This window comes from Lynx rufus, unplaced genomic scaffold (assembly GCF_022079265.1).
Source record: "Lynx rufus isolate CCGP_SWC_20201006 ecotype Redwood Valley unplaced genomic scaffold, mLynRuf1.p SCAF_39, whole genome shotgun sequence".
Classification (NCBI taxonomy): Eukaryota; Metazoa; Chordata; class Mammalia; order Carnivora; family Felidae; genus Lynx; species Lynx rufus.
In genome coordinates this window covers 722,762-734,044 of record NW_025814855.1, presented here as the reverse complement: position 1 = coordinate 734,044, position 11,283 = coordinate 722,762, and the positions used below count along the sequence as shown (strand labels likewise).

The following is an 11,283-nucleotide window of genomic DNA, read 5'->3' as shown; positions in this document are numbered from 1 at the left end:
TCTGAGGCCTCTCTCCTTGGCTTGGAGATGGGGATTTCTTGGTCTTCAAATGGTCATCCTTCCGTACCACTATTCTCAGCTCCTTTTTTTCTAAGGACACCAGTCATGCTAAGAGTACTAAGACTCCATCCTAATAACCTCATTCTCATTAAACTTCATTCTCATGAAACATGCTATGTCTAACTACAGTCACATTCTGACATACTGGGGGTCACAACTTAAACATAGGAATTTGGGGTACACGATTCAGCCCACAACAAGGGTGTTGGGTCACAATGCGAATTCACATCCAAGCTGCACAGTATGTGTCGTAGTTATTTTTTTATTTACAATTATCCAAGACACAGTAAGTTTGGGATGCAATGAAATCTGTTCACTTCTTCATGCTGGCAGACGCCATTTCTGCTCTCAAACAACCCCTTTGAGTGAATACAACACATAAGGTTAAAGGTAACTAAACAAAAAAGGCATTTATTAATGCATAAACCAGAGCAAAACGTGGCACCAAATTCCTGTGCTGGTGACTTGGGTGCTGCACAGATTGATCACAAACATCAGGAGACCAACAACGTCCTAAGAGACTCAGCCTCTCTGCAAGACACCACCCCAAACTCAGTTCAGGTAGGAGGGTCAACACTGGGTCACATCCACGTCCTGACTTAGAAGGGAACAAGGAGTTCCAATTACCCACAATGTCCGTCGCCAATGACAAAGCGCAGAGGTCAGCATGCTTGAGCACGGTGGGTGGTGGCTGATACACATGATGGGAACCTGGCAAGTGGCAGGGGTGAAGTGACTTTTGCTACAGAAACCGGCAGTGATTTCAATTGAGCAATGACTCCAAACACAGCAAAAGCACAACGCAGCTTCTGTATTTTTCTGAAATAGCTTCAAATTATGGAAGTCACTCCCCTCTGGACATTCAGGTGAACAAAGTTCAACTCAGGTAGGTGTCTGCCTCGCAAAGGGTTCTCCTCCACTGTGATTACACGAAGCAAGGAAACATCACCTTCTCTGCTACTTTAAATTCTTTCTGCAGTGTGACCTCTGAGCATGGAATGAAGACAGATCACTAGACTAAAGGAACGGTCATGTACCTCACCTATGAGGCTCTGCTCCAAGGTGAATTCAGATTTCAAAACTATCTTTGGTCAAAAGATTACCCATATTCTTCACATTTGTCTCAGCTCAGGCTGCTCTAACAAAATATCACAAAGGAGGGGGCTTGTAAACAAACAAGAAGTTTCCCAGTTGTGGAGGTTGTATAACTGACCTACCATTCCGCATATGGCCTGGTTCTGTGACTGGTCCACCAGTTTCCTGATTTATAGATCATTTTCTCAACGGTCCTCACATGACTGATAGGGGAAGGAAACTTGCTTTAGAGATATTAACCCCACTCATGAGTGTTCCACACTCCTGACCATTCTCAACTGAAATACCTCTCAAAGATATCACCTGTTAATACTATTCCATCAGACTACTCCTGAAATCATTGTTGCACAATATGCTAATTTGGATGTAAATTTAAAAAAGAAAAAATACAAGTTAATAAAAAAAATACCATTCCTTCAGAATGGGTATTCAACATAGAAATTTTAGTGAACATGAGCATTCAGGTCATCATGTTAAGAAGTAAGACATTTTCTACCGTATAGTTTCTCATGTTGAGTACGTTTTTAGAGTTAGTTGAAAGACTTCCTAGATTCATGGCACTCCTAAGGCCTTTCTCTTGTGTGCACTCTTGCGATGATAACTAAGTGCTGGATGACTGATAAAAGCCTTCCCACATTCACTGCACTCATAAGGCCTTTCTCCTGTGTGAATTCTCTGGTGTTTTATGAATGTGGATCTATACTTCAACGATTTCCCACACTCATTACACTTATAAGGCCGTTCAGCTGAGTGAACCTTTATGTGTACATTGAGGGTAGTTCTTCGGGGAAAGGACTTGCCACATTCACTGCATTCATAAGGCCTTTCTTCCGTGTGAACAATCCGGTGAGAATAGAGGAGAGAACGAGCTGTGAAAGCCTTCCCACATTCACTGCACTCATAAGGCTTTTCTCCAGTGTGAATTCTCTGGTGTGACATGAAGGAAGAATTAGAAGTAAAAGATTTCCCACACTGACTACACTCATAAGGACTTCTTCCAAGGTGACAATGACGATGAAACCGTAGGGCACGACTATGACTAAAAGACATTCCACATTCGTTGCATAGGTAAGGCTTTTCTCCTGTGTGAATTCTCTGGTGTTGAATGAATGTCGACTTATAGTTCAAAGATTTCCCACATTCATTACATTTATAAGGCCTTTCACCTGAATGGACTTTTATGTGTTCAGTGAAGCTATTTCTTCGGAGAAAGGACTTGTCACATTCACTGCACTTATAAGGCTTTTCTCCAGTGTGAACTCTCTGGTGATACTGGAGGTCAGACCCAGAGAGGAAAGATTTGCCACATTCACCACACTCATAAGGCCTCTCTGTAATGTGAACTCTCTGGTGATGACGGAGGGAAGAAGTTGAGGAGAAAGATGTCCCACATTTCCTGCACTCATAAGGCCTTTCTCCAGTGTGAACTCTCCGGTGTTCATGGAGGACAGAACTAGTGATAAAAGATTTCCCACATTCACTGCACTCATAAGGCCTTTCTCCCGTATGAACTCTCCGATGATACTGGAGAGCAGAACTAGCGGTAAAAGATTTACCACATTCACTGCACCTGTAAGGTCTTTCTCCTGTGTGAATTCTCTGGTGTTTAATGAACGTTGCCTTCCACTTCAAAGATTTTCCACATTCATTACACTTATAAGGCCTTTCACTTGAGTGAACCTTTACATGTACATTGAGGCTGTTTCTTCGGAGAAAGGACTTGCCACATTCATTGCACTGATACGGCTTTTCTGCACTGTGAACTCTGTGATGATAATGGAGGTCAGACGCAGAGAAAAAAGATTTGCCACATTCTAGGCACTTATAAGGCCTTTCTACAGTGTGAATTCTCTTATGATAATGGAGGACAGAACTAGCAGTAAAAGTTTTCCCACATTCACTGCACTCATAAGGCCTTTCTCCAGTGTGAACCCTGCGATGATAACGGAGGCCAGTACTGGAGATATAAGTCTTCCCACATTCCCTACACTGATAAGGTCTTTCCCCTGTGTGAGATCTCTGATGATATCTCAGAGCAGAGATAGAGGTAAAACATTTTGTACAGTCACCACACTTATAACGCCTTTCTCTAGATTGAACCTTCTGAGTAATTAAAACTGAACCATGGCTAAAAGATTTTGAACATCCACTGCAAACATAAACATTTTCTCCACTGTGCCCTCTCTGGGGATGAATGAGAACAGATTTGTGGCTTATGGATTTCCCACATTTGCTGCACGTGTACTGCCTGGACCCAGTGTGAGCCTTTCCATTTTGACTAAGGACAGACCTTTTCCTAATGGATTTTTCACCTTTGCCAAACTCATGATGTCCTTCTGCAGCATGGAATCTCTGGTGGATAGTCAATAAAGATTTGTACCTGAATGTTTTCCCACATTCACTGCACACAAAACACGGTCGTCCAGGCTGCACACTCTCATCCTGAACGGGTGTATGCTCAGGACCAAAGGCTTCCTTGCATTCTCCCCAAGTGTAATGACCTTTACTACTCTGTAAAGTTTCCCTGCACTGACTGATTGTGTTTGGCTTCTCTCCAGTATGAATGGCGTACTGCTGCAGACGAACCACGCCAGGCAGGAAGTCCTTCTGAACCTCTGTACAGGTAAAGGGCTTTCCTGAATCATGGAATCCATATCCCTTCATAAAACAGAGGGTGTCCACACTATTTCTGAATGGTTTCTCTCCCGTATGCTGGTCCGGCTGCTGATGAAAGTTTACGCTGAAGTAAAATCGTTTTCCACATGCCCCACACCTCAACAGTTTCTGGCTGCTTGGTTTTCCCTGGTGCTCAGCCAAGCGGAAAACGTCTCTCAAGACCGGACCGCACATCTCACAGGGGTGGGTCTTCCGGGAAGACAGAGCTGCCTTGGGCGTGCCGGACTGTGACACACCTACAGAAACGCTCTGTTCAAGGGGTGCCTCCGCATCTTCTGCGCCACAGCAGCAACCTGAACGCAAAGAAACTCTCATGAAATACGTGGTGACTACAGTGAGGGGTAAGCCCGTCACACATATGCACCTGTCTCGTGTAGGCACGAGTTGAATAGATGCTGTTCCAGACAGTGGAGTTGGAATTCAGGTGAAGGAGTGCCTGCTCTGCGTTACTGGGCCCCTAAAGTCAAAGCATTGTGGACCGCTCACTAGAAGGATACAAATTTAGGATGTGACACAAGGAACAGAGCCGGAATCTAAACCTTACATCTCTTCCCACAGCTTTGTGTAGGACCTTTCTGGCTGCTGATGTTTCGCTGAACAGAAGAGTGTGAGAAAATCCATTCACAAGACATTTGCTGCTATTCACGGTCAGTTTAAGGACACTGAACATCTCATGGCAAAATGTTCAGGGGTCAATACTACGGTAAACAGAAAGTGCAGCGAGAGAAATGGGTGGGATGCGGAGGCCCGAGAAACAGCAATTACCCCTGCGCTGGAAGTCACAGGACTACCAAAGGAGTAGAACACACAAGTACACAAACTCTCAACAGTGAAGAAGGAAAGACAGGAATGAGGTGTGGCCTTTGACAATGGCACCAAAGTCTGGTTGAACAAACAAAGCTGCCTAGTGTGAGCTGAACAGAGTCCTGATATCACACCTTCCCCGGCTGCCATTCACCGGAAATGGTCCCCCTGTGAAGCCACATGGTCCTGTCTGCATCATGTCCGTCCTATGCTACACAGAACACTCTTTTCCTGTAAGCGCTAAGTGAGCAACTACAGGGCACAGGGAGGGTAGAAATAATGTAGGAAAAAAAGTAGATGGCCAGGGGTATTCCAGAGCTGCCCTGCACACAACAGACTCAGAAAAGTATCCTATGTGACTGATGTTGGCAGGACTGTAGAATAGGAGATGCCATCTTTCACACCAACAAAAATCAATTCAACAGCTGTCTATGAATGACTTTAGACTCATAGGGCTCAAGGGCCCAATTAAGACGGACTACTATACTGTGCAGCATAAAAGAGAGCAGAAGCACGAAGGAAGGATCGCTGGAGACTATTATCAGAGACACGTGGAGATGGGTAGGAAACGAGCTGGGGCATCTCTATCAGCCACAGGGCAGATGCTACTGCAGTCCCTGCGCAGGAGACGCCAGCTGCCTGCTCCAGGGGACACTCGCACGAGTTATCCAAATCCTCAAGGCCAAAGCACTCTTGAGAAAGAAGTTCCAAGCTGAAGGCAGACATTCGTGATTTCAAACTCTATTACGAAGCTGTAGTAATCAAAACAATATGCTACTAAAACACAAAACAGCACTAAAGCATAAAAACAGACCAGTGCAACAGAATAAAGAGCCCGGGAGGAAACCCACACATCTACAATCCATTAATCCTTGACAATTATGCCAAGAATACACTGGGGAAAGAATACTCTCCTCTCGGGAATCTGAATATCCAAATGACAAAACAATGAAACCGGACCCCCATCTTCCAGCACTTGTGGAAATGAACTCTAAATTGAAAAAAGACTTAAACACAGGACATCAAAACCTAAAACTCCTAGGAAAAACGTATGGAAAATCCTAACTTAATTCCTGTCAATGAGTTTTTGAATGTGACATCGAAAGCATAGACAAAAAGCAAAAACAAGTACCACTGTACAAAATTCAAAAGTTGCAGCAGAGCCAAAGAAATACACAAGAGGGGCACCTGGGTGGCTCAGTAGGTTGGGCGTCTGACTTCAGCTCAGGTCATGATTTCACAGCTCGTGAGTTCGAGCCCCACGTGAGGCTCTGTGCTGACAGCTCAGAGCCTCAAACCTGCTTCAAATTCTGTGCCTCCCTCTCTCTCTGCCCAAACCCACTTGCATTCTGTCTCTGTGTCTCTCAGAAATAAATAAACAGTAAAAGAAAAAAAAGTCAAGAGGTAGCATGTTGGTGAGGATGTGGAGGGAAAAAAACCCCTTGAACATTGTTGCTGGGAATATAAATAGGCAAGTTATGGAAAATGTTAAGGAAGACCCACAAGAAAATTAAAAACAGAACTACCGTATGGTCCACCGTTGCCATTCCTAGGTATGTATCGCAAGGAAACAAAATCAGAAACTCCACAAATGACCTGCACTTGCACATACCGCAGTATTATTCACAATAGCCAATATATGGAAACACCATGAAGTGTGCTGAGTGTTGTTTTCTTTAAGGTTTATTTATTCATGAGACAGAGAGAGTGTGAGTTGGGGAGGGGCAGAGAGAAGGCGGGAGACCCAGAATCTGAAGCAGGCTCCAGGCTCTAAGGTGTCAGCACAGAACCTGATGCGGGGCTTGAACTCACTGACCGCGAGATCATGATGTGAGCAGAAGTTGGAGGCTTAACTGAAGGAGTCACCCAGACGCCCCTATGTGTGGTGAGTGTTTAAAGTGACAAAGAAGGGGCACCTGGCAGGCTTAGTGGTGGGGTACAGGACTCTTAATCTCAGGGTTCAGAGTTCAAGCTCCACTTTGGGCACGGAGCATACTTTTAAAAAACTAAAATACATAAATACATTGTATTTTAAAAATAAACGAATACAGTGACAAAGAACATTTAGGACACACACATACGTAAATAATAGGTCATAAAAAAAAGAAGGCAACACTGCCACTTGCCACAACATGGATGAACCTGGAATACATTATGCTAATCAAATAAGCCATACAGCAAAAAACAAATCCTGTATGATATCACTTATAGATATTCTTTAAAAAAAAGAAAAATCTGGGGCGCCTAGGTGGCTCAGTTGATTAAGCATCTGACTTTGGCTCAAGTCTAGATATCAGGGTTCGTGAGCACAGCCCTGCATCAGGCTCCCTGCTGTCAGCAGAGCCCACTTGGGATCCTGTCTCCCTCTTTCTTCCCCCATTCCCTGCTGGTTCTCTCTCTCTCTCTCTCAAAATAAATAAATAAATAAAAATTAAAAAAAAAAATCACACCCCCAGAAGGTAGAAAAGCTAAAAGCTAAGGAATGGGGGAAATGGAGAGATCCTGGTCAGGGGAACACATTTCCCTTTATAAGATGAGTAAGTTCTGGGCACCTGGGTGGCCCAGTCTGATAAACATCCCCCTCCTGATTTCGGCTCAGATCATGATCTCACCTTGGCTCAATGCTAAGCATGAAGCCTAGTTGAGATTTTGTCTTCCTCCCTCAGTCTGGCCCTCCCCTGCTCACACGTTCTCTGTCTCTCAAAATAAATAAAAAACACTAAAAAAATTTTTTTAAAGCTAACTAAGTTCTAAGGACCTAACAGCATGTTGACTACACTTGTGAATACTGTACTGTATGCTTGGAATTTGCTAAGGGAGTAGATATTAAGCTTCTCACGAACCGCAAAAGGTAATTATGTCAACTAATCGGTGTGTTGACTACCTTCTATTTGGAACTAGTTTCCTAATATATAAGCAGATCAAATCCTCATGTAATACACTTTCGAAATGGAATCTTCCTGGTCAGTTCATACCTCAACGAAACGGAAGGGATGGGGGCAGGTAGAAGAAGAGATGTAAACACCACCAAAAGAACCATACAAGACAGTCTTGAGAAGTAGCCCATAGTCCTCATAAGTACGACCCAGTCAATCCTTGCAATTTCCGGCAGAGGCAGGCAAGGAAATGTCAGCCAAAAGAAGGTATCAAAACAGGGGCCATAGAGAAGGCATGGATCTCAACACAGTGACCCGATGGGTCAGAGGGTAAGTAAGGCACAATCCGTTAGCGTCACTGACTGACTACTCTTTTACCCTATGAGGGTTCGGCACAGAGAGCACTGGAACGGCAGAGGAGAGAAAAGGGCACACCAACACCCCAGCCTTAGCAACAAATGCAACCACCACGGAAGCTGGGGGAGCAAGCAGGGCCCACAGTCCACACCCAAGAGGTACAAAGCATCCCCTAGGGAATGGGCAGTTGGGGGCTAAAGCGGGAACACAGAGCCCAGTCCAGGTCACTGGGGAGGATGAGGGCCTTACCCAGGGAGGATATAAGTGTAAAGTTCTCCAGCATCACGTCATAGTACAGCCGTCTCTGAGCCTCATCAAGAAGTCTCCATTCCTTCCAGGAGAAGTAGATGGCAATGTCCTCAAAGGTCACACCACCCTGTCATGAAACGGACAGATGGCACCATGAACATTCTCTCTCGGAGAACCCACAATCTAAACCCTGACACATACACCCCATTCTCCCCAGCCACGCCAGCTCCTACCTCAGAATAAATACCAGGTCCTGGTGTCATTAATGCCACCGTCTCCTCACCATCCCACCAATCACTGTGTTCGGTCCTCAGCAATAACAGGCAGGGGGTGCGTAGATGCAATCTGCGGGGGCCAATCTGGGTTTGGCCCCCCAAGCGCCATCCTTTCTGCCTGGAAATTCCCGTGGAGTCTCCCCGAATGTGCCCTCAAACACAGACAATTATGGACCCACCTCGACCAGTCAGTCTCCAGTCCCAGGGCCCTGAGACCCTAAGCTCACACTCACACTCACACTCCCTCTCCAAGTGAACATGACCCTGTAGTCTGCACCTCCCTCACACTTTCAGACCCCACAGTTGCGCCCCCACAGCTTCCTGCCCCACACCAAAGGATGCCCCTTGACTCACACTGGGACCTGTCACATGACACCCAAAGGATGTGTGACAAATCCAAACAGGTTCCACGACAACCCCAGCACTCTCATGCATCCCACCACAGGGAAAGCCTCAAATGCGGCCGAGGAGTCCCCCTCGCCTGCCGGGGATCCCGGCTTCAGGGACACACACCCACAGCCACGTGGCCGTTTCAGATACTCCCAGTCCCTCTAATACTTCTGTGCTGCCCATGCTGTCCCTCCAACAGTCACAACCCTCCACTCTGCACTGAACCTTTGTGAAAAGCCCAGCCCTAAAGGTCTCCCTGCCAGGCACAGAGACGCACAAGTGACCACACTGGCCCCACACCTTATCCATCAGCAAGACTTGAAACGGCCCGGACACCAGAAAAGCGCACCACAAAGTTCTGGTGAAGCCCTACACCACTGAACAAAGGGCAGCCCCGACTCCCTGTCACCTCGCCGCAATTACTCCTAGGTGTCCTCAGCCATCTCTTGTCCCATCATGCCATGGAAGCCTTACCCACCCATCCACCTGCCACATCTTTCTCTCTCCTTCGCCTGTGCCCGCACTGCCCAGGAGCCCCAACCAGGCGCTGAGCCAGGGAACCACTCTTCAGCACACCTCACTGAGGCCCTCTGACCTACTAATAGCATTGGCCCCCTAGTCTGCACCCCCTCCTCAATGTGATCCAAACCTCCGCCGGGGCCACACTACTGCCGTCACTTTTCAAAGTTTCCATCCTGAAACCTGCCCCGCTTTCCCGGGTTTTCCTGTCCCGCTGCCCACTGGATGACGTCACTCACGCCTCTCTGAACATCTAAGACTTAACGACGTCCAAGCAACTTGGGAGATCTCCAAGGACAATCAACCTACTGCCACCTTCCGTCCAGCTGATGGGAGCGTCCACCCCTTCCGCTGCTAGGACCGCTGAAAATTAATAACGGGAAACCTCACTAAAAGGGAGTCGGGAGGACGCAGCTGGGGGAGCTCTCACGCACTACCGCCATGATCAGTGCACACCCCACAGGACCACACACTTGAACTTGGGGACTGGGAAACTACCTCCTCTACCAGCCCAGAGGGGAAAAGGCAGGCTTTCGGGACCACCCCACCCACAGCTCAGCCAACGGGAAGCCACTATACTTTCAATTCCCAGTTTACTCTCAGGGACTTGTAGATTTTAACAGCCTTCCCAACTTAGCCCCTTCCCCTTTTAAAACGCCTACCTCTCTCGTGTCCTGCAGACTGGCCTACCGTTGAGCCTCAGCTTGCTTGTTCCAGACTGCGGTGCTCTTTCGTTCTCAAAGAAACTCAGTTTTGCCCGTCAAATAACTGGCAGATTATACTTCAAAGGACCAAAGCCCCCAGGCATTCCGGGACCCCTCCCTTTCTCCTGTCACTTGCAACACCCCAAATTTGCCTTGGCCCTTCTCGAACCCGGGGCCAAAATTCAACCGCTTCTCGGACATCCACGGTGACCGTTCTGGCCCGTCAACGATGACACACACTGGCGCAGGCACCCCCTCCTGCGCTCCCTGCCCCCTCTGCCCCCCACCCCTGCAATCTGTCCTCTCCGCAGCCAGATTGGGCCTATCTATTTACACCTGGGTTACACCGCCTGGCACACCGCCAGCACGGATGGACTGCTCAGGCAGCCAGGTGACAGGCCTCACGGGCGCCGCTGCACCTTGCGTCGCTGAAACAACCGAGACCTGCCGTGCCCCGCTGGTGGCGCAGGCCCCCTGCAGCCCTGCACCAGCCGGCCCCTCCCCTGCAGCCCGCTCCCGCACTCCGTCACGCCGGCTCAGACGCGGGGACCCCGCCCGCGAGCGCCTCCCCGGCCCGGACACCGGGACCTGGGCCGCAGGGACGCGAGCAGGCGCCCCGCGCTCGGGCCTAGAGGGTCAGGGGCGGGGCGGGTGGACCTGGGGGCCGCGCGTTTACCTCAGCCGGGTTCCTAGACGCGGCCGCCGCCATCGGACTCTGTGGGAGAACTGACACTCGAGCCCGCGGTCCCAGTTCCGGCCCCGGCGGGGAGCAGCCCGAGTGGCGTCAGCGGGTCGTTATCCCCAGTCTATGCGGCGGGGACGTCGCCTCCCCTCGCGCTTTGTCAGTTTGTCACCTCATCCCCGAAAGTCCGCTCCGGAACCTTTGAGGTTGAGCCGACCTGAGGAAAGGCCAGAAGTCGTCCGAGGGGTGAGGCCGGAAGTCCCGCCCCCAGCGGCTGCGCACGCCTAGAAATCCCTTTCCTGTTCCCTTGTTGGCTCCTCGCTCTGTCCTCTGTGCCCAGTGTCTTCCGGGTACCTTAGCTCCCAGTGCAGTAGCTGAGAGTGGGTTCTGTACCCTGGAGCTTTGGAGCAGAAGTCGCTTCTGCACCCGGAGCCTGGACACGCCTCACCTGGCAGGTTACTGGAAAGTGCTGGTCCTACCCACGGGGAACTGCTTTGAACCTTGTTAAAAACCGAGTAGAGCCCTAATTTCACACCCCATGAAGCTCAATCAGCTTCCAAAGGAGAACTTATTTTAGATGCTCCCACGACCTCTTC

At 48.6% G+C, this 11,283-nt stretch overlaps 1 protein-coding gene across 3 annotated transcripts; it reads right to left on the bottom strand.

The window, feature by feature from the left end:
- Positions 1-304: 304 nt before the first annotated feature.
- LOC124522768 (zinc finger protein 345-like) lies at positions 305-10,924 on the bottom strand. Of its 3 annotated transcripts, none has more exons than XM_047094363.1 (4): positions 9,964-10,257; positions 8,351-9,664; positions 8,118-8,244; positions 305-4,124 (listed from the first exon to the last, which is right to left on the bottom strand). In XM_047094363.1, the coding sequence occupies exons 2-4, from the start codon at positions 8,378-8,380 to the stop codon at positions 1,708-1,710; spliced, it is 2,574 nt and encodes an 857-aa protein (XP_046950319.1). In that variant the 5' UTR covers positions 8,381-9,664; positions 9,964-10,257; the 3' UTR covers positions 305-1,707. The 3 variants fall into 3 exon arrangements, with proteins under 3 accessions (XP_046950319.1, XP_046950320.1, XP_046950318.1); XM_047094364.1 differs by having other exon boundaries at positions 8,351-8,544; XM_047094362.1 differs by lacking the exons at positions 8,351-9,664; positions 9,964-10,257 and adding an exon at positions 10,682-10,924.
- Between the last annotated feature and the right edge of the window lie 359 nt (positions 10,925-11,283).

Bases quoted from the DNA above. Each gene is read 5' to 3' on its own strand.
- LOC124522768 (XM_047094362.1), bottom strand. From the start codon at position 10,714: ATGGCGGCGGCCGCGTCTAGGAACCCGGCTGAG. The intron at 8,245-10,681 runs GTAAACGCGCGG...GTTTCATGACAG, and splicing joins CGTCTAGGAACCCGGCTGAG to GGTGGTGTGACCTTTGAGGA. The intron at 4,125-8,117 runs GTAAGGCCCTCA...CTTTGCGTTCAG, and splicing joins TACACTTATATCCTCCCTGG to GTTGCTGCTGTGGCGCAGAA.